This window comes from Netta rufina (assembly GCF_964035555.1).
Source record: "Netta rufina genome assembly, chromosome: 20".
Taxonomy (NCBI): domain Eukaryota; kingdom Metazoa; phylum Chordata; class Aves; order Anseriformes; family Anatidae; genus Netta; species Netta rufina.
Window position 1 is genome coordinate 6317376 of NC_140144.1, and position 19082 is coordinate 6336457.

The 19082-nt window shown below is 50.7% G+C and overlaps 2 protein-coding genes across 3 annotated transcripts; one reads left to right on the forward strand and one right to left on the reverse strand.

Moving 5' to 3' along the window:
* Positions 1 to 186: 186 nt before the first annotated feature.
* COQ4 (coenzyme Q4) lies at positions 187 to 5766 on the reverse strand. The gene is made up of 7 exons (XM_084298948.1): positions 5697 to 5766; positions 5418 to 5600; positions 4902 to 4998; positions 3240 to 3342; positions 2771 to 2900; positions 1963 to 2056; positions 187 to 1535 (listed from the first exon to the last, which is right to left on the reverse strand). Exons 1-7 carry the CDS (start codon positions 5758 to 5760, stop codon positions 1373 to 1375), a joined length of 834 nt encoding a protein of 277 aa, XP_084155074.1. The 5' UTR covers positions 5761 to 5766; the 3' UTR covers positions 187 to 1372.
* An 81-nt stretch (positions 5767 to 5847) lies between these two features.
* On the forward strand, positions 5848 to 10161 carry TRUB2 (TruB pseudouridine synthase family member 2). Of its 2 annotated transcripts, XM_084299323.1 has the most exons (8): positions 5848 to 6019; positions 6134 to 6259; positions 6336 to 6410; positions 6765 to 6826; positions 7134 to 7215; positions 7801 to 7873; positions 8333 to 8469; positions 9087 to 10161. In XM_084299323.1, the coding sequence occupies exons 1-8, from the start codon at positions 5923 to 5925 to the stop codon at positions 9380 to 9382; spliced, it is 948 nt and encodes a 315-aa protein (XP_084155449.1). In that variant the 5' UTR covers positions 5848 to 5922; the 3' UTR covers positions 9383 to 10161. The 2 variants fall into 2 exon arrangements, with proteins under 2 accessions (XP_084155449.1, XP_084155448.1); XM_084299322.1 differs by having other exon boundaries at positions 5848 to 6259.
* The last annotated feature ends 8921 nt before the right edge of the window (positions 10162 to 19082 follow it).

The window sequence follows — 19082 nt, forward strand, 5'->3', positions numbered from 1 at the left end:
GTGCAAATCCCAGCTGCAATGAGGCTGCTCCAGGAATGGGATGGGGGATTCGCAGAGCTGTGTGGCAGCCCCAGCCCACAGCCCACTTTGTGCTCCTGTCCCCCTGGGGATGCATGCCCGGCCTCTTGCCTTTGCCACCATCACAGACAAAGAATGAGAGACCCACGTCAGATCTCCCCATCGGACGGGGAGGGTGAGTGGAAGGACAGGGATAATGAACCACGGGCTGCACCACAGACTTTATTAAGCGAGAAGGAATTTCAACAGCAAGCCTCCACGTACAAAGACCCACCTGCCTTGTGGCTCTCTGCCGTAGCATTTCACAGCTCTGCAATCCAGCCACTGGCAGTCTGGGTGGCTGTTTAATTAAGCCACACAGCAATCAGCTCCCAGACAGCCCAGCACAAACCACCCCAGCAGCCTCCGTTCCTGCTCTCCCAGGATTCAGCCCCTTATTCCCAATCACGCCATTTCCTTGTCTAAGAGGGGGACAACTCCTACTGAAAGCCCAGTACAATCGTGCAGATTTCACATTTTTGATGGAGAGGGACTACAGGGAGACCAGTGGCCGCCTGGGATCTCTCCAGCAGCAGATCCAGCAGGGGTTACATCCAGAGCTATTTCCCTGCCTGCTTCTAGAGAGGAAAGAGGAGCCGGGCTGAGCCACCCTGCCCCGGGCACTGCACACTGCACCAGGACACCGACGTTCTCCCTGCGTGCCAGGGCGTGAGCCGTGTCTGAAAGAGCTTGAGCACTGCTGAGCTGCTCCCAGGGGCACAAAGCACTCACGGTGTGGTAACACAGCCCGTATTGATCCATCGGGGGAGCAGAGCTGGGCACCAGCATGGCTCTGGCTGCTGCACACCCCAAACCTGCCCCTGGGCTGCTCTGCAAATCACAGGTTTAGCTCCGACCCAGCACTAACATACGGCTTTAAACCTTTGGGAGGGAGGATTTACCTGATTTACCTGTGCAGCATTAGAGCTGCAGAGCACCAAAGTGGTGGTTTGCTGTGCTGGCTCTGTTCCCTTCCCATCCCAGCATTTCAGAGCATCAGTTCCAGAGTGCTGCTGCCAGCGGGACCTGAGCAGCCAAACTCAGCTGGCAAAAGCACAGCAGGACTTGCCAACTCCCCACCAAATTACAAACGGCACAAAGGGTCAAGTTTTGTCATGGCAGGGGCAGATGCAGCGTGGCCTCTACCAACAGGAGAGTGCCAGCTCTTGCCAGGAGAAAACTCAGCCCTGGGACAGGGCCGGCTGGTGGCAGAGCCACACGGGGCTCACATGGCAGGAGGAGATGGAGTGCTGCAGGGGAGCGGCTGCTGTCTGCCAACTGGGGATCCCCCGTCCCCTCCCTGTAGCTTGAACTCTCACACTTTCACAGCTGGGGGTGGGAGGATGCCAATTTCCTCCCGCAGGGACTCCACGCTCTGCTCCCAGCGCTGCTCGTAGTAGACATTCAGGATACAGCTGGCATTGCGCCCGCTCCGAATCGCCCAGGGAACCAGCTCCGTAGCCAGGACCTGCAGTTTTCTGGAACAAAGCACGCAGAAGATGTTGATTTTGATTTTCTCCTCCAAGTCCCCGTTGCAGGCAGATGCAAACCCTGTGCCCCTCCACCCTTCTAGCATTCCTCTTGCTTATCTCACAGGGGAAACTCAGGCACTGAAGAGGACAGTGAGCTGGGAGGGTTACAGTCAGCAGCAAACCTGAGACCAGAACTCAGGTTAACATGCAACCCCGTACTGTGCTGGGCCACCAAAACAGCAGTGTTGGGGCAGGGAGCAGCACTGTAAGGGTCCTGCTGGCTCCAAACATCAGCAGCCAGGCTGGGCCCCGCTCCTCCTGCCTGGTGTGCTGGGGAAAGAAGATGCTGGCAGCACACGGGAGAGTCTGGGCTGGAAAACATCACCAAGGCTGGCACGTCCCCAAGGGCAAAGCCTCCCTCATCGGTGCCTACCGTGCGTTGAGACGGACGGGGCCGAAGGCTGCTCCCAGGATGCACATTGGCAGCCCGGTCTGGACGGCTTCGAACCATTTCACCACGACCTCGCCTGCGAGGAAGGAAGGTGGCAGTGAGCAGGCAGGGAGCAGGCAGGGAGCATGATCCCATGCCAGGACAAGCCCCCTCCTGCGTTACCCACCAGGGACAGCCCAGCAGCCGCCCCTGGGAGAGCAGCACGGGGCCATCAGAGTCCCAGCAGCTTGGGAAAAGCCCCCCAGCAGGCTGGGTTCCTGCAGATCCTTAGCAAGGAGATGCTAAACCAGGATTCCCCGCATGGCTCTCCCTGTCTCTCAGCATGGAAAAGCCCGTTCCCAACCCCGGTCCCGTCTCAGCCAAAGCCTGAGACCTGAAATGCCGGTTCCCACGGGCTCATCAGCCAGGCTCAGCTTGTGACATGCCACTGAGTCAGACACAAAATGAGGGCAAAGGACACAGGGATACACGGCTGGGGAACAACCAGGAACCCCCGGCTCTTCTGCCTGCGCTCAGAGCTTGTGACACCGCGCTCCCTCGGGGCTGCACAAACACCCACCCACCAGCAGTGCATTGCCCTGCAGGGTGACAGAGGGTGCATGTCCCGTGCTCTCTTGGCTTCCTGTTACAGGACAGCGATGCTGCAAACCTCCCCGCATGCCTCTCTGGGCTGAAGGATCGGGGAATCCGAGCAGTCTGGCCCCGTTTGGTTCCTGGGAGCGGCCGGTGGCCGCACACCATCCCCGGGGTTTGCTGGGCAGCGCAGAGCGCCGAGCCCAGGGCTGCTCACCCAGCATGTTGGTGGGCATGCCCAGGAGGGTGTGCATCAGGTCGTGAACCTCCCGGTACCGCTGGATCACATACGCCAGCTCTTCGTCATCCACAAACTTGGCTGGCATGCGGGTGTCCGGAGAAACCTTCTGTCAAGGCAAAGGGAAATGTTCAGCCCCTCCAGAGCTCAGGCTTCAGGTCTCAGTCATTAATCAGCGACATGAGTTCCCCGTCAGCACGTCTCCCCCCTCCTAATGATGTGGATGTCATTGACATAGACAAAAACCACACAGCACCCGTGACGTACCCAGCATCACGCAACACCCTGCGCCACATCCCAGCCTCGCAGATCCCACTAATCCCCTTCATTTCCTGAGGGTGCCCTACAGGTTTTTTCCACGGCTCTAATCTCCCTCTAAAGCTCATCTGTGGCTCTCGGCACAGGCTGCCAAGAGACCTATTAGCACCCTCTTAACCCCCACACTCACATTATCCTCCAAAAACCGGACGTATTCGCGGCCCAGCGTGCCGTCGGGCAGCCCCCGCAGCCGCTCCATGTCCAGGGTGGAGAGGCGGATGCGAGGCCGCTCCCTGAAAGGGAAACACAAGTCAGCGAGCCTCGCCGTGAAACCCCCACAGCTGGGGGGCCGGAGAAATGGGGACCTGGAGACCCCCACCCCAGCTGCTGCCCTCCAGGAGCATCTTCCTTGCATGGACTGCTCCCTGCGGGGCCAGCCCCATCCCTTGTTGTGCCGGGTCACATCATCACCGAAGGGCTCGACCCGAAGCCTTGGCACTAGGAGCTCCCATCTCGCTCCCCTCCAGCAATTTTAGTCAGAAGAACCTCGGTCTGCTCCTCACCGAGCCGCCGCCGTGCTGGCTGGCAGCCAGGCCCAGGAGCAGATCTCCTCAGTGCCCCTGCAAAGCAACCAGGACTTCAAAGCAACAGCCCCAGAGAGGGGAGGGAATTTGTCCTAAATGCAGGTTTAGTTTCTTTCCTGCTCGGGCTTTCGTCGCCAGCCACGTGGCAGCCACGCACGGAAAGGTCTCCTTGTCCAGGTTGCTGGCAAACAGGCCCTGGGACTAAACAAAAACCTTTTATTTCCGTGCAAAGGACGATTTCTTCTCATGATAAAAGCCTCGCAGTGGATCCAGGAACTGCTTAGCTCTTTGAGTGGGGGTGCCAGGGAGATAAGCAGGACCTGCACCAGCTTTACCCTGGCTGCAGACGCTTCCTTGTAAATCTGGTGTCAAAGGGACCTCATCAGCTTGAAAAAAAAAAAAAAACTCGCGTGCACAAATCTGGCTGCTACAAATCCCTGCTGCAGCAGCAGGGCAAGGAATGGGTGGGATCGTCTCTCCTCAGCCCTCGGTGTCTGTGCTGTGCCCTCGCTCTGGGCAGTTTCCCCGGGGCTCAGCCCCTGCTCCCGGGGCTCTGCGTGCTTTGCTGGGTGGATGTGCAGAGCCCCAGGCAGGATCAGGCTCTGCACAAACACACGACACAAGGCAGCCTTCCCCAGCCCCTTCATGGAACAACACCCAACCGGCAGGCGTGATGAATAACGAGAAGTGGAGAGAAGGAAAGCAAACGAGCAGTAAGATCGTGGTTAATAAGAGACTTATTAAGTCCCTCCTGCTCCTGAGCCTTGTCCTCGATGAGTCCCTGTAGACACGGAAGCAAAAGCGATCAAGTCTTGTCTAGGAAGACAAGAGGCCTCGTTTCACAGCTTAGGGAAATGCCGTGGGCGCCTGGAAAGGAGTACGGAGGTGCCCAAGGAGAAGGCAAGCCAGGGGAGATGAAGCCTCCAACGCAAGGAGACGCAGCAGCAGGCACAGGGGAGAAAACCCACCGTGTCCGTGGATCTCATCGCAGCTGGGACAGACAGCAGCCGCCAGTGACAGCAGCGAAGCAGAACAGACAGCAGAGCTGAAACAGGGCCCAGGGGCTTCTGCGCTGCTGCCCCCGGCCCTGCCACAGGCTGCTGTGATCATTCAAAATAAAGCAAAATCAGCAACCCGGGGGCCGGGAGCTGAGGAATGGGGTTGGCGGTGAGCTCCCCCCTCACCCCAGCCCGCGGTGGGGAGAGGTGGAAGGACAGACGGACAGACAGATGAGGGACAGGGATGGATGCGGATGCGGAGGGACGCACTGGAGGATGCGGTAACCTTCGGGGTGGTGTCTCATCTTGTCCCGCAGGCTCGGCAGGGCCAGGCAGCCCGTGGTCTCCCCGAGGACTGCCACCATGTCTGCAAGAGAGAGCAGGTGCTGAGGCGTGAGCGGCGGGCGCACGTGCGCTCAGTTTGGTGCCCCCCGGCCCCCCTCGGGGGGCAGGTGAGGAAATTGGGGAACGATCCCCGTGGCCAGGATCAGGCGGGGAGCTTGTGGCAAAGAAAATCCCTGCTCGGCGAGGATCTTCGGCCTCGGGGCTGCTCCTCCTCACTGCCAGCTGGGAGCGGGATGGGGCTGGGGGCACCGCAGGGGCTGGCAGGAGACCGCTGGGGGTGGTGGGGACCCCTCGCCCCCTCCCACAACCCTGTGCTTGTGCCTTTCTGGGCCAGAAGGAGCAAAACCCCACTGCATCACCCAGGGGACGGGGGGCTCGGGGTGGGCTTTGCAGGGTTACCGGGGGTCGCGGGCAGGGGGGACCCCCCCGGGGGCACCTTACCGTGCCTGTAGGGATCCCGCAGTGCTGCCAGCGCCGAGCCGGCGGCCAGCAGCGCCTTCTGCAGCGGGCTGGTGGGGATGTGGCCGGGGTACAGCGGGAAGCCCCCCTCCGCCTCCATCATCACCTCCTCCTCCTCCTCATCTTCCTCCTCCCAGGGCCTGCCGCGGCTCAGCCCGGCTCTGCCTGCGGACAGCGGCGGGGCTCAGAGCCCGGCGGGGCCTCCCCGGGCTCTCGGTGGGTAACGGGGCAGGAGGGAGGGGAGGGCGAGGGGGCTCTTACCTGGACCCCCGGGGGTCGCCCGCAGCAGCGGGACCCCCAGGACCGCAGCCGCCCGGCGCAGCATGCCGAGTCCCCCGCCCCGGAAGCAAGCGGCGGGGCGGAGCGGGTGGCACGGCCCGGAACGGCTCGGTACAGCTCGGTACAGCTCGGTACAGCTCGGTACAGCTCGGTACAGCTCGGTACAGCTCGGCACGGCTCGGCAGGGCTTGGCGCGGCTCGGCACGGCATGGCGAGCATCCCCGCCGGGCTTTTCGCCGTCTACAAGCCCCCGGGGGTGTCGTGGTGCCGCGTCCGGGACGCGGTGCGGGCGCGGCTGCTGCGCGGTGAGCTTGGAGAGGGGGGGGGGGGGTTGCGCGGGGCACCGGGATCCTCTCTGGGGGTCCCCGGTTTTTATCCTCCTTCCTCACTCCCCCCGGGACCTTTTGGTGTTTTGGCAGAGCTGAACGAGGCCCCGGAGCCCCCCCCGAGGCAGCGCATCCGCTTCCTACCCGCAGCCCCCGGTGCCGGTGGGGAGCCGGGCTTGGTGCCCGCATGGGTGCCGGTGCTGGCCGAGCACCCCCTCGGTAAGGGTCTGGGGTTGGGGTTGGGGGTGTTGGGAGGGTGGCAGGGCCGTCCTGATGCTGCTTCTTCCCTTGGCAGTCCGAGGCCCCCGGTTCAGGCAGCTGAAGGTTGGCGCTGGTCACCGGCTGGACGTGAAGGCCTCCGGAGTCTTCGGTGGGTCCCTGCCCGCTGTGAGGGCACGGGGAGAGCAGGCGGTGAGGGATGGGGTGCTGCGGGGCTGTATGGCTGTGCCTGGCTGCCCAGGGAGAAATAAAAGTGCTTAAACATGAGAAAAATGGGTTGTGGGGTGCTGGGAGCGCTGGGATGTTCTGAGACACCGAGCTCTGCTGTGTGACACCGGTAGTTATGCCCCGTAGTCCTGCCGTGTTCCTCGGGCACAGCTTTTGAGGAGACGTGGCCCTGTCTGGAGGGGAAGGAAAGCATCACTGATCGTGCCATGCTGCCTAAATGCAGGTGTGGGTGACTAAATGCAGGTAATAACGGGTGCCCCTCTCTCCTATGTTTCAGTGCTTGGCGTAGGCCACGGGAACAAGCTGCTCACAGATCGCTACCACTGCCACCTGACCAAGGTAGGTTTGGGCCCTGACTGGGCTCACAACACCCCAGTGCAATGCCACGGCTGACCCCTGCCCAGTGCCCCCCGCTGGCCTCGTGGCAGAGTCTGTCTCAAACCCAGCGACACTTCTCAGAGCTTTTCTGGGTCCAGAATTTCATCTTTCATGTGCGTATCCACGTGTGGCCTGTGTGTAGAGGACGCAGGAATCTTTTTGTCCAACATCGTAGCAGCTCGCACTTTCTGCCGGCTGCACAGTGCAGTATTGCTACTCCATTGCTCACTCTTTCCTTGATAAATCACGCTCTTTGCTCTCCTTGAAGGTTTACACCGTCGGTGGGCTGTTTGGGAAAGCTACTGAGGACTTCTCGGACACCGGGAAGCTAGTAGAGAAGGCGACATTTGGTAAGAAACTGAGCTAACACGTGTAAAAAACCAACAAAACAAATAGCATTCCCACTGAATCCAAACAGGTAACTTACACAGTGATAAAAGGTATGCCCTAAATGCTTTCTAGTCTGTGTTTATGCATGCAGCCCACGTGTTGCAGGTGTCTTAGTCCCCCTGTGCTGAATCCAACTGCAATAAATACAAGGCCAGGCTGAGTCCTGAGCACAGTGGTTGCTGTGGGTGGGGTGAGACCCAGACCTCTCCATAAATCATGCCTAGAGATAGCGGTTGGAAGCTTCTGCTGAATGAGGCTCCTCAAACACTTGATAGGAGGAACTAGAGCCAACATCTTGAAATCAATTAAGAAAAATGATTCTTCCTTTGCAGAGCAGTGCTGTGCTGCTTGGTGCATTAGCATGGTACAGCGAGTAGAGTTGGCTCTGCCCTGCTAAAGCCACCTCTCAGCGGCTCTCAGCAGCCCATTTAGATGCAACTGCTTGCCAAAGGGATGGTAATACCCTGATGGCACATTTCAGACTGCTGTCTTTCCAGTTTCTGGATGGATAATTGAGACTTTTGTTTCTACCTTAATATTTGCAGATCATATCACAAGGGAGAAGCTGGAACGGATTCTCGCTGTCATTCAAGGAACGAATCACAAGGCCCTGCTGCTGTACGTATCCAGTGGGGAAATGCAGCTGCCCTGGTATGACTGCCATTTGCTGATCTTTAAAAGAAATGAGGTGACTTTGTTTACCACAATCAAAGCCTTTAAAGGTTGGAGTGCTAAACAAGAACAGACAGAAGTTACTTGGAGTGCTCTGCACTCTGGTTGGAGGCAGCAGCTAAGTGTCCCTTTTGTGTTCTGAAATCTCCAGCTATTTTAGGACCTATTAGCTACAGCTGGACCTACAAAAATATCTTCTAGACGTGACCAAGCACCTCCCTCCTAAACTGTGCAACACTACTGACAGTACACATAGCATAGCATTAAAATTATGCAAAAACTTGATGCATAGGCAGGTTTAATAATAACAAGTGCAGCTCTGCTTTAACTGGGAGCGGGTATATTTTGAATCCCACTGAAGAGAAGTACTCAGTGTCTGCTCTGCTCCTTTTTTACCTTTTCCAGGCATTCTAACATTGATATGAAAACACAGGAGGCCTATGAGCTGGCTGTCAATGGTTTGATTCGCCCCATGGGAAAGAGCCCACCGATAATCACAGCAATCCGGTGCCTCCAGTTTGCGCTTCCAGAATTCCAGCTAGGTAGGACTGGTACAAACTGCACTGGGGAAGTCTGAGCATATATCATGGCAAACACATTGGTAAAATTCAGTTTCTCGTTAGTAACAATGCAGAATGAATTGGTGGGAACTCTTACATCAACTAGCAATCATTGTAGAGATGCGTGATTTGTAGCTTCCAAGATCAAAAGGATCCTAGTCTGAGGCAAGAAATCTTATAAAGTAGATACCTGTGGGACAAAGTTCTTCCTTTAACCAGTATTTTAGTGTAACACAGCTCAGGGGATGCGGGAGGGTGTTTAAGCATGGTTTGCTTTTCTGCAGTTTGTCTCCTGTTCCTCACACATCATTTGTCTCTTATTACAAAGGTCCCTCTTCTTATCCACTTTAAAATAGCTAAACCTCTGTACGATTCTTCTGAATCCGTGGGTTTGTTTTCTAAAATACTCATTTCTGGAGGACCCAGGACATCCTGCAGTATTCCAGAAAATCATAATCTACCTGTACTGTATGTTAAATAGTCTATTCTACTGAATTATTTCTTTCAGCATAAGTGTGAGGGTCATCTGTGTTTACAGACAAGGTCTGAGGTTGTGCCATCTCTTGGCCTGTTCTTAAAGAATCTCTCTGACCTTCCAGAAATCCACTGCGTGCACGAGACTCAGCAGTACCTCCGAAAAATAGTTCACGAGATCGGTCTGGAGCTGAAATCATGTGCTGTGTGCACCCAAGTGCGAAGAATACGCGATGGTGTTTTCACACTGGACGACGCTCTCCTGAGAACGCAGTGGAACCTGCAGAGCATACGGAACGCAATTTCGGACTGTCAGCTTAAAGTGAGAGAGGAGTTGGAGAAAACGCTGGGCCATCAGGATAAAAGCGTTCCTAAGATGGCTGCTGAGGTGGCCCACGAACACCACAAGCAATCTCTGTAGCACAATAACGTCGCTGCACGCTGACAGAATGATGGACAGCAGAAAGAAGGAGGTTAATTGCAGTTCACTTCCACCCTTTCCTTGAGATGACTTTAATCAGAGAGGCATTTTTTCATTGACAGGCTGTATCATTTTTTTTTTAAGCATTGCAAACAGTTCATTAACAGGAGTTAGCTGTGCCAGAATTCCTGTTGACTTCAGGATTATTAGGTTGCCAGGGGATAGAGAAACCCATTCCCAAATTGTTGAGCAGCAGGAAATACAGACAGCATCTTACAGAGCCGTATTCCCTTGATTGCACAGATCTGTTTGTTCCTTGCAACCAGCAGCATAACTTATCTACTGCACAAATTTTTATTTTCCCCCATGTTCTCATAGCAGGAGTGTTTTCCTTACATCAGCCCCACTTTCAGACACACAAGAGCCCAAAATCAGATTAGGAGGCAGTGAAGGAGAAAACACAGCTTACTTGAAGCAACACAGGGAAATGGCTAGAACACGGAGTAGGCGTGTGTGGTAGGGAAAGGGGCTTGTAGAGAACTGATACAAAGATGATTTAAAGATAAGAATAAAACTGAGAGCGACCCCAGGGGAAAGAGACTGTTACAGGGTGCAATACTTACAAAGAACATTGATTCATTAAAAAAAGCTTTTTTTTTTTTTTTTTTAGTACCAAAGGTATTCAGGGGTCTGTGGTATCCTGCCCTTTAGCAGCTGCCTGCAGACAGCATGTACTGCTCTTCCATGAAACGAAGTTCTGTAATACCAGTTGTTTTCTATTAGCTCATTAGACGTGGACTGGACTTAGCAGAAATAAACTTTGTAAGTTTAAATGGAAATTCTGAAGATATACTTGCCGTTACAACCTGCAGTGTTTTCCCAGCTACATATCTGAACTATAGACTTGTGTATTTCCAGATTTATAAACCTTATAAAGCAATAGAAGGTATTTGTTCCTCTGCTGGATTTGGGTAAAGGTGAGCATGTTTTACCCTCGAGGTAGCCCTGAAAGCATAAGGAGCAACTCTGGGAGGAGCGCTAAGAGGGACTGTGGGGAAGCACCCAAGTAGAGTCCAGGCCTGAAGCATCCCTGAAGTCCTTAACTCAAACCCTGGACTCTTCCCATTGTTCTGGCTCTCCCTGCGCTGCAACTAGCAGCCAAGGCAGCCGTGGAGCACAGCTGCCACCCCGTGGCACGTTCCTGTGCCTGCTGCAGACTCACCAAGGGCAGTTTGCTCTTAGCTGGCTGGGTTTGTGTGCGTTCATCCATCGTGGACAATGGATGGAGATCAGGACACCTTCCACTGACGGCTGTCTTGTGCTGACTGAAGCGTAAACCATTCCTGCAGAAGAGTGAGTCTCGGAGCTGGCAGAACGCTGGCACGGCTACAGCCGCACCAGCGCTCCTAGAACTGCACGAAGTAGCCAAATTTAGGCCGTACAGTCACCCTCAGTCCCAGCACCTGACATTGAAACATTCACGCTTTCAACACAATTTTGCATTTCAGGACACTGCTCGCTTTCAGTGACTGCATTTAGAAGTGAGCTAAGGGAATTCTGCCCCCAGCCGTTACTGTCACGCTGCCTCCACTGAGTCCCCAAACAAGATCTGAATAATAGATCTCAAACTTGTCTTAGAACGCATTTTCAGGATTTGTTCCCCAGTTCATTTCATGCTTCTCAGGCTCTTAAAGTGAATTACTGAGAGATGTGAGAGCTGCTTTATTCAGATTGGGTAGTTCAATACAACTTCACATTTTACTGTAGGAATGATACAAAAATCTCTAGATACCTGAGTAGATAAGTACAAAAATATAAACCACTCAAACTTCTCCAGATCCAATCCTCAAAAGCAAAACAAAACCAAACAACTTCAACCCTCTGCCCTTCCTATTTCTGAGGGTTTCTCTTTTCCTTCAAAGCAGCCATTACATTGCACATTTGTATGCCCTCACTTCCTCTATCCATTCAGCAGTAACTCTTCCACCTGCAGATCAGCATATCCAAATTGACCCTGGATGCTGAAGAGAGGCAAAGGCTTGATGGGAATAGCCTGCATCAACCTTGCATTACATTTCCAATAAAAAAATAAAAACAGTGGTGATTGGGTAGCATACAAAAACAAATTTATCCAAAAGTCCCCATCTCCAACGCCCCTTTCCACAAGCAGGAACCAGCTGAGAGATTAATAATTTGACATTCCAAAGCCTCTTAGAACAAGGCTGTTAACAGCACTCCTAAAAGTTTGCAAACACACATCTGAGACAGCCTCCTGCTGGATCTAAACAGGAATGACAGCACAAAACGGGCCGGTAACAGTCAGTGCAGGATACGGCAGTCCTCAGGTTCAGTGCTAGTCATTGAGCTCCAGATCATATTTGGGGTACAGCTGCTTTGCAGTAACCCCTCGGATAACAGTTCAGGTGTACCCAAAGGCTTCCATTGGGGGCACTTTTTGATGGGAGAAAGGGGCTCCGTATGCGTTTTCTGGGGTCCTATTTTAAATTTGTCTCAGTGTTCTGGTTAGGGTTACATTTAGGGTTGTTCAGAAGGAGCGAAGACACAGAGTCTGGTTGCATGTGGGGCTGCGTAAAGGCTCCCCTGGGGAGTTCAGGTGTACGCAAAGGCTTCTGTTGGGGCACTTTATGGGGTTAGGGTTAAGGTTAGGGTTAGGGTTAGTGTTAGGGTTTAGGGTTAAGGTCAGGGTTAAGGTTAGGGGTTAGGGTTAGGGATAGGGTTAGGGTTATGGTTAGGGTTCAGGGTTAGGGTTAGGATTAGGGTTTAGGATTAGGGTTAGAGTTAGGGTTAGGGGGTTAGGTTTAGGGTTAGGTTTAGAGGGTTAGGGTTAGGGTTAGAGGGTTAGGTTTAGGGTTAGGTTTAGGTTTAGGGTTAGAATTTTAGGTTTAGGGTTTAGGGTTAGGCTTTGGGTTAGGGGTTTAGTGTTAGTGTTAGGTTTAGGGTAAGGGTAGCATTAGGTTTAGGGGTTAGGGTTAGGGTTAAGGTTAGGGGTTAGGATTAGGGTTATGATTAGGGTTAATGTTAGGGATTACGGTTAGGGTTAGGGGATAGGCTTAGGGGAAACTTTAGAGTTACGTATAGGGTTGTTTGGAAAGAGCAAATGCACAGAATCCATGTGCATGTGCAATTACGTAAAGGCTGCCCAACGGAGTCCAGGTCTACCCAAAGGCTTCTGTTGGGAGCATGTTTTGATGGGAGAAAGGGGCTCCGTACGTGCTTTCTAGGGTCCCACCTTGTTGAGGGATTGTTGAAACAGCAAAGATCCCATGACTTGCTGCAGCTGAGCAAGCCACGCTACCAGGACAACTGTGAGAAGTTCCCATGACAGTGTTCCCACATCGCCTGACTGAGGAATTGAGAAAAATATCGTTGCCAGCAGCTGGCTTCAAGGACGGGATCTACACGACTGCTGACCACCAGGGGGCTGTGTTCTTGCAGGTGGGGTTATTTTCATGCAGTGGTTTGTCTGAGTGCTTTTGACCAATAATCTCGTGTGAGTCTCTTCTGAGAGACTCCGAGCACAGACCCGAACAGAGAGATCGCGGGGAGACGCGGGAAAGTGACGTAGTGCGTTGAAACGCGGGAAAGTGACGTATTCCGGTTTTACGCGGGAAAGTGACGTCGTGCGGCGAGACGCGGGAAATCCGGGGCCGAGTCGCTGCGGGAGATCGGCGGCGTCCGTGGAAACGGCAAACGGGCGCCACCGTGTGGCGAATTGGCGCATAGCACAGCGGTGGAGATCGCCCCCCTGCGGCTCGTCCGACATAGCCACGGGGCAGGAGGCGGCCCTCCAGCTCCTCTCTGGTGTTTTCTCCAATCCAGGTGTATCTTGCAGTGTAAAAAAGACCAAATCCTTGGTGCGCCGGGCTCAGAAGGAGGGTTTGCTGAAGGGAATCCCTCTAATGTTTGGCCCAGCTGAGTGGCGGCACGTAGGGGATCGCTTATGGGGTAACGCCACTGCCAGTGGGAAGCTGGATAAAGATGCACGTGGGACGTGGCACACTGTGATGAATGTGCTGTGCGGTATGGAAACCGAACAGCAGCTCGCTGTGGAAGTGGTGCAAGCCTTGTCAGTACCGTCTGGGACCGACAGACCGCCGAGTACAAAACCTGAGACCTCAGGAACGCGGCTGGCACGATCTTTATCGTCAGTTCCTGCACCCACTCTGGTTTGGGGTATGACCTCTCCAATAAAGCAATAAGCGGCAGAAATAACCGAGGGACTATCGGAGCAGAGTGCTGATGGGAGTGGGGGCTGCCCTCCTCACCCCCCACGCCGGAAAATCTTGATAAAGCTGTGCTGCCAGCATCGGTGGCGCTGCCAGGCAGCAAGAAATCCACCCGGGATGCTTTGCCAACGAGAGGTGCGGCAGCAGGTTGTGAAAATCAACCTTCACTGCAGGAGTTGTTCTAAGAACTGCTAGTGAAATTCAAGAACTTAAAAATTATGGATTCAGAGGAGCTTCCGCTCGTCTGCCCCACCGGAGCCGACTCCCTCATTATCTGTCGCTAACACCACCTTCGGCACCAAGGAGGGACAGGTGCTCCAATGACATACATGACACCATCACAGAGGGGCACTGGCATGCTACATCCTTGGCCTGCCCTATTATTATCGACCCTGTGCAATGCACCGGGTTGTGGCAGCCTCATGATTGCAAGCTTTTACAACAAGCTCAAAAAACGGTTATGGACTATGGTTTACAATCCCAGGCGGCTCGACAGATAGTTCAATGGATTTTCCGGGCAAAACCAATGTGTCCACTTGACTGTCAAAACTTGGCACGCTTATTGTTAACTCCTTCCCCATTGTTATTGTTTGAAAGGGAATGGTTGAGGTTAGCACAGGGGGAAGCGGGTCAACTGCGTCAACCGGGGAACCCTCTGTATGGGATCACTGCAGGGATGTTAAAGGGAACGGGTCCTTATCTCAGTACCCAGGTTTGGTTGCAGTTCCCTGCGATTATTCACCAAACAGCTGCACAACTCACACTGCGGGCTCTTCTTAATCTCCCAAGGGAAAAGAAAGCACCTCCATTCGCATCTGTAGAACAAGCCCCTGGGGAACCATATGCTAAATTTATCGATCGGTTGTGGGCAGCAATTCCTGACCATCCTGATCTAACAGCGGAGTCTAAAAGCAGTGTGTTTAAAATGCTTGCATTTGATAATGCAAACCCAAAAACTCAAAACATCTTAGTTACACTGCCGAGAACCACACCAGTGGAGGACATGTTGGTACAGAGAGCTGATCAGTCCAGGCAGCCAGATGTGGTGGCACAGGACTGTCACAGGTTTGGTTTTACGGTACCCCCCATTAACAAACAGGGCCAGACGAAGCGCTATGAATGGCTAGTGCTTCTACAGGGGATGAGGAATTCCCCTACATCGTGTCAATTCTATGTGGGCTGGGCATTACAACCAATTCGGACAGCGTGGTGTGATGTAATTATTTTCCATTATATGGATAACATTCGGTTTGGTAGGCCAGAATGCTTCCACGATTCAGATTTAAAGTTTACACTTTGGAAGCAAAAGGGTTGAAGGTAGCCCCACAGAAGGAGGAGCTGCTCCAAGAACTGCTAGAGAAATTGGAGAACTTAAAAATTATGGATTTGGAGGAGCTTCCTCTCTTGTTTGCCCCACCGGAGCTGACTCCCTCATTATCGATCTATATTTAACTATTTTAAATTCGTCTCAGTGTTGCAGTTAGGGTTACGTTTAGGGTTGTTTGGAAAGTGCAAACACAGAGAGTCCAGTTGCATGTGGAATTGTGTAAAGGCTCCCCAGGGGAGTTCAGGTGTACCCAAAGGCTTCCATTGGGAGCATGTTTTGATGGGAGAAATTGTTGCCTTAAACATATAGATCAGAATTTAATGGGATTTTTTTTTTTTCTCTTGAATATAGGAATAAAAGAATGTTTCAGCTTGGTAACGTAAGGCTTGCTATTACAACGTGACAAAAGAGCTACAAAATTAACAGGTTAAAGGTAGCAGTACATTTCTAGAAATGATCCCCAAAACTCCAAACTCTTGTATGTATTTTATTAAATAGGACTCCTAACTAGCTGAAGCCACAGATTTAGCTGTGAGGGAAAAGAAAGTTAAATCCATGTTATCGAAACTGAATTCAGCAGTTTGGTAGGAAAAACACACTCAGCAACTTTGGTGTGAGATGAAAATCACTAACTTATGGAATGAATTTGACTAGAAAGAATATCTTAGTTTATAAATACTGAATGTGACTGAATGACATTAAAATAGTTCCTGAAGCATTCTATTCAATTTATAGGCAGAATATACTTATAAATAGTAGAATGACATACATTACAAAAATATACATTCCCTTAACCTTTTCTAACTCTTTAAATTATTTAATAAACTCTTTAATCCTTTAAACTCTTGGCTCATATATCATTAATAAATATATTTTTTTAAAAACCGTTTCTGTACTATTTAATGAATAACCAAAATGCATGTCTCAAAACTACAATGCCTTAAGAAATTATTGAGAAAAAGACAACTAATCCAGACAAAAAAAAAACAAACAAAACTTTCCTAAGTTTTCTTGTAACAACTGTAGTTACAAACAGAGAAGCTGCATCATTCACCCAGTGCCTGCACTAAAAGGAAAACCGTATCATATTTTACTTAAAAACTACTTTTGAGGAGAAACTAGCCTGTTTACGGATGAGAATCTCTGGCCTTACTGGTTAAACAGAGTGACAGTATATATAAAAAAGGAGCATAATATTATTCCAGCTGATAGCCAAAAAAATAAAATCAGTATAATATGTACTGGTACCACAGCAAAGATATTCTTCATTTGTTATAAATATTTATGTTATTTTTATATAGTCTTATAAACCGTTTAGGAAGCATGAGAAGATGATAAATTTAAACATATTTGTAAGGTAACTGTAAGGTAAACTATTTGTTTAGTTAAAGTGACTAAGTAAAAATCAGAAGTCCAAGAAAACGAAGTTCAAAACCTAACAGCATGTCACCAAGCCTGTACTTTTTTTTTTTTTTTAACATTCAAAGATTCAAAGAATCCACCAGCAAGATTTCAATCAAGGCTACCAAACAATTCCAGTCAGACATTGCAATTAATTTGGGTATCTTGAAGACAATAGCTGAAAAAACACCAACAGATTTGAAAAAGTATACATACTGACCACAGAAATGGGCCTGAAAAGTTAACCTTTTTAACATTTAACACATGAAAATAAATAAGCAACCCTCTAGCACTCACTGCTGTTCCTCTGTTAGACTCTCGACAATGCCTTGTGTTTCCCATAACTTCCCTTTCTTCTCCTGAAATGAAAAATGAAGGGCAGAATTAATACAGTTGTGACGATTTTACACATATTTTTCTGCAGGTGAAATAATTTATGGATGAAACTCCCTCTCGAAGTGTAAATTTAGTGGCTCTTGTCACCTGTTTTCCACCTCTTTCCATAGCTGATGTAGCAACACCCACCTCTTTTCTTCCTTGCCTTAATTACTCCCCTTTTTGTTCCTGAAACCAGTTCTGTGTGCCTTGCATCACCCTCACATAACCTGCATCCTGAAATGGGGGGGTTGAAGTTACCCAATGCACTTCCCCCGAGGCCTGCTGAGAAGGCAGCACTGTGCAGGCTTCAGCTGCAGCCAGCCACGAGACCTGCCCCTGCACGTGGATTTGCTCAAGGCTACACAAGTTTGCAGCTCCTCATCCCTTCTGCATATTCTATTTTTCTGGCTTCTGCTGTATCCTCACTTCAGCACTTAATTTTGTTTACCTAACTTAGGTCAAAGATGTATTTTCCTTGTTTTTACTTCCTCACATGTCCCTGTTTTTGTGGGCTAAAATACACCGAGCTGTTTGTTTAGGTGTTCAGAGGCCCAATACACTTATATTTATTTTTTAGCAATCCCGGTACAAATTGAAAATATCATTCTAAAGATGACACAGGCACATTTTACCACAGAGAATCTACCTGAAAGTCTCTTTCTGCTTTTTATTTCGAAAACAAGGTTTCCAAATTTGCAGCTAAAATCACCTGAGGCCTGTGCCATCAAACCAGGGCAAACTGCAGTTCTTAGAGGTCTGGAAAACCTCAACCAAGTAACCAACCAACATATACGCTAATAAAGGAAAGGGTGGCAGAGGTGGTCTGTTCCTTCCTTTAAAAAAAAAAAAGCAGCTACACATCCAAACACGTTCCTAAAATAGCAGCACAGAACTGCTTATCAAAAATGAAGGTAGTCCTCGTGGTCCCCTGAGGATCCTTGAAGATTGCTTTTCCTGGAGCACAAAAAAAATATAGTTGCTGTGATAGAAATAAAACGAGCACAGATTTATCTGAGAACTCCGGTGTTGCATTCAGGGTGCTGTAGGTTACCAGTAGCCACAATAAGGAGTTTGGCAACTTAACATCCAAATTAGATTTATGCTTTGAATGAAAAAATAATTATGCATTAAAAACCAAGACCAGCAGTCATTGAAAATCTGAGTTCCTTACTTTCTTGATTAGAGCTGAGTTCATGGCTCCGTGTGCATACTGCCATAGATACAGGATGAAATTAATTTCCTGGGAGGGCTGAAATCACGGGAGGAGGAGGCTGGTTCTGGGCACTCAACCAGTGCCTTGCAGCTGTCACTGGGGATGCCAAAAAAAGGGTCAGGGGGCACACAGCCTCTGCCTGCTCGGCAGTTGGCTGCCTCTTATAATCGGTATCAATAGGAAGGAAAAAAAAAAACCCTCATCTGTGCCATTCTGGAGGCTGCAGCAGCTGTGCTCTGAGGATGCCACGCAGGCCCACATGGAGGACTTTCCCCCTACGGCACAGGTCTCACCTGCTGAACGATGCCTCCGAGGGAGGGAGGAACCCCTCGTGCTGCTAACAAGAGTGGCAAGTATAGGGAGACCACTTCTTGACCATAAATACCAGGAAACAAAACCGCTCTTAGGGTTTGGTAAGATTGCAAGCACCCTTCTCACCTCCAAGAATACGCATTTTTTTTTACACCTATATATTTTGTATGTTCTTCTACCTTTTTTTAAGAACATTCCCTTAGATAGTCACATCTTTTAGGGTGTGGGTTCCGCCTCACAGTCCCGAGGAAAGCACAAGCTATCGGCACTGGGGATTAGGGTCTTGGATTGCTGGTGGCTGAGGACAGCAGGATGCAAGAAGCGAGAGCAGCAGATGAACTGAGATCCTGTTCCCAGGCTCAGCTGACACAAATGCGGTGACCGACTTTGCAGGAGACATCCTTCACTCAGAAGTGTTACCAGCAGAAGTTAATTGCATCTTTGGGCTAAGAACAGGAGGGAAAAACTGTGACACAAAACCCACTACTCACTAGCGATGATGAGAACAAACCATAGGAGCACTCTGGTTTCACGGTCCATGGTCAGAACCCCATTTATTAAACATTATAAACTTATCAATGTACACCATTTCCTATATACAAATCAAGTTTATCAATTTTTAAAAAGTGCTGTTTGAAATTAGTTTTTTATTTAAAGCACAAGGTAATCGGAATTGCATCTTAACTGGAAGTGAATCAGTTCACGAGTAGTACTGAGCACACAGACACATTGACAGGGGCACACGACACCTTTTAAATCTTAAATGGTGATTTACTGAAATTTTGAGGAGAAACATTCAGCTTATTTCATACAAACGGTACA

What these genes read in the sequence shown, in the direction of transcription:
- COQ4 (XM_084298948.1), bottom strand. Translation starts at nt 5,760, where the DNA reads ATGCTGCGCCGGGCGGCTGCGGTCCTGGGGGTCCCGCTGCTGCGGGCG. An exon ending in CATGCCCACCAACATGCTGG is followed by an intron (nt 2,057 to 2,770) that starts GTGAGCAGCCCT and finishes CCTTCCTCGCAG; the next exon opens with GCGAGGTCGTGGTGAAATGG. An exon ending in CCCGTCCGTCTCAACGCACG is followed by an intron (nt 1,536 to 1,962) that starts GTAGGCACCGAT and finishes GCTTTGTTCCAG; the next exon opens with AAAACTGCAGGTCCTGGCTA.
- TRUB2 (XM_084299322.1), top strand. Translation starts at nt 5,923, where the DNA reads ATGGCGAGCATCCCCGCCGGGCTTTTCGCCGTCTACAAGCCCCCGGGG. An exon ending in GCTGGCCGAGCACCCCCTCG is followed by an intron (nt 6,260 to 6,335) that starts GTAAGGGTCTGG and finishes TTCCCTTGGCAG; the next exon opens with TCCGAGGCCCCCGGTTCAGG. An exon ending in GAAGGCCTCCGGAGTCTTCG is followed by an intron (nt 6,411 to 6,764) that starts GTGGGTCCCTGC and finishes CCTATGTTTCAG; the next exon opens with TGCTTGGCGTAGGCCACGGG.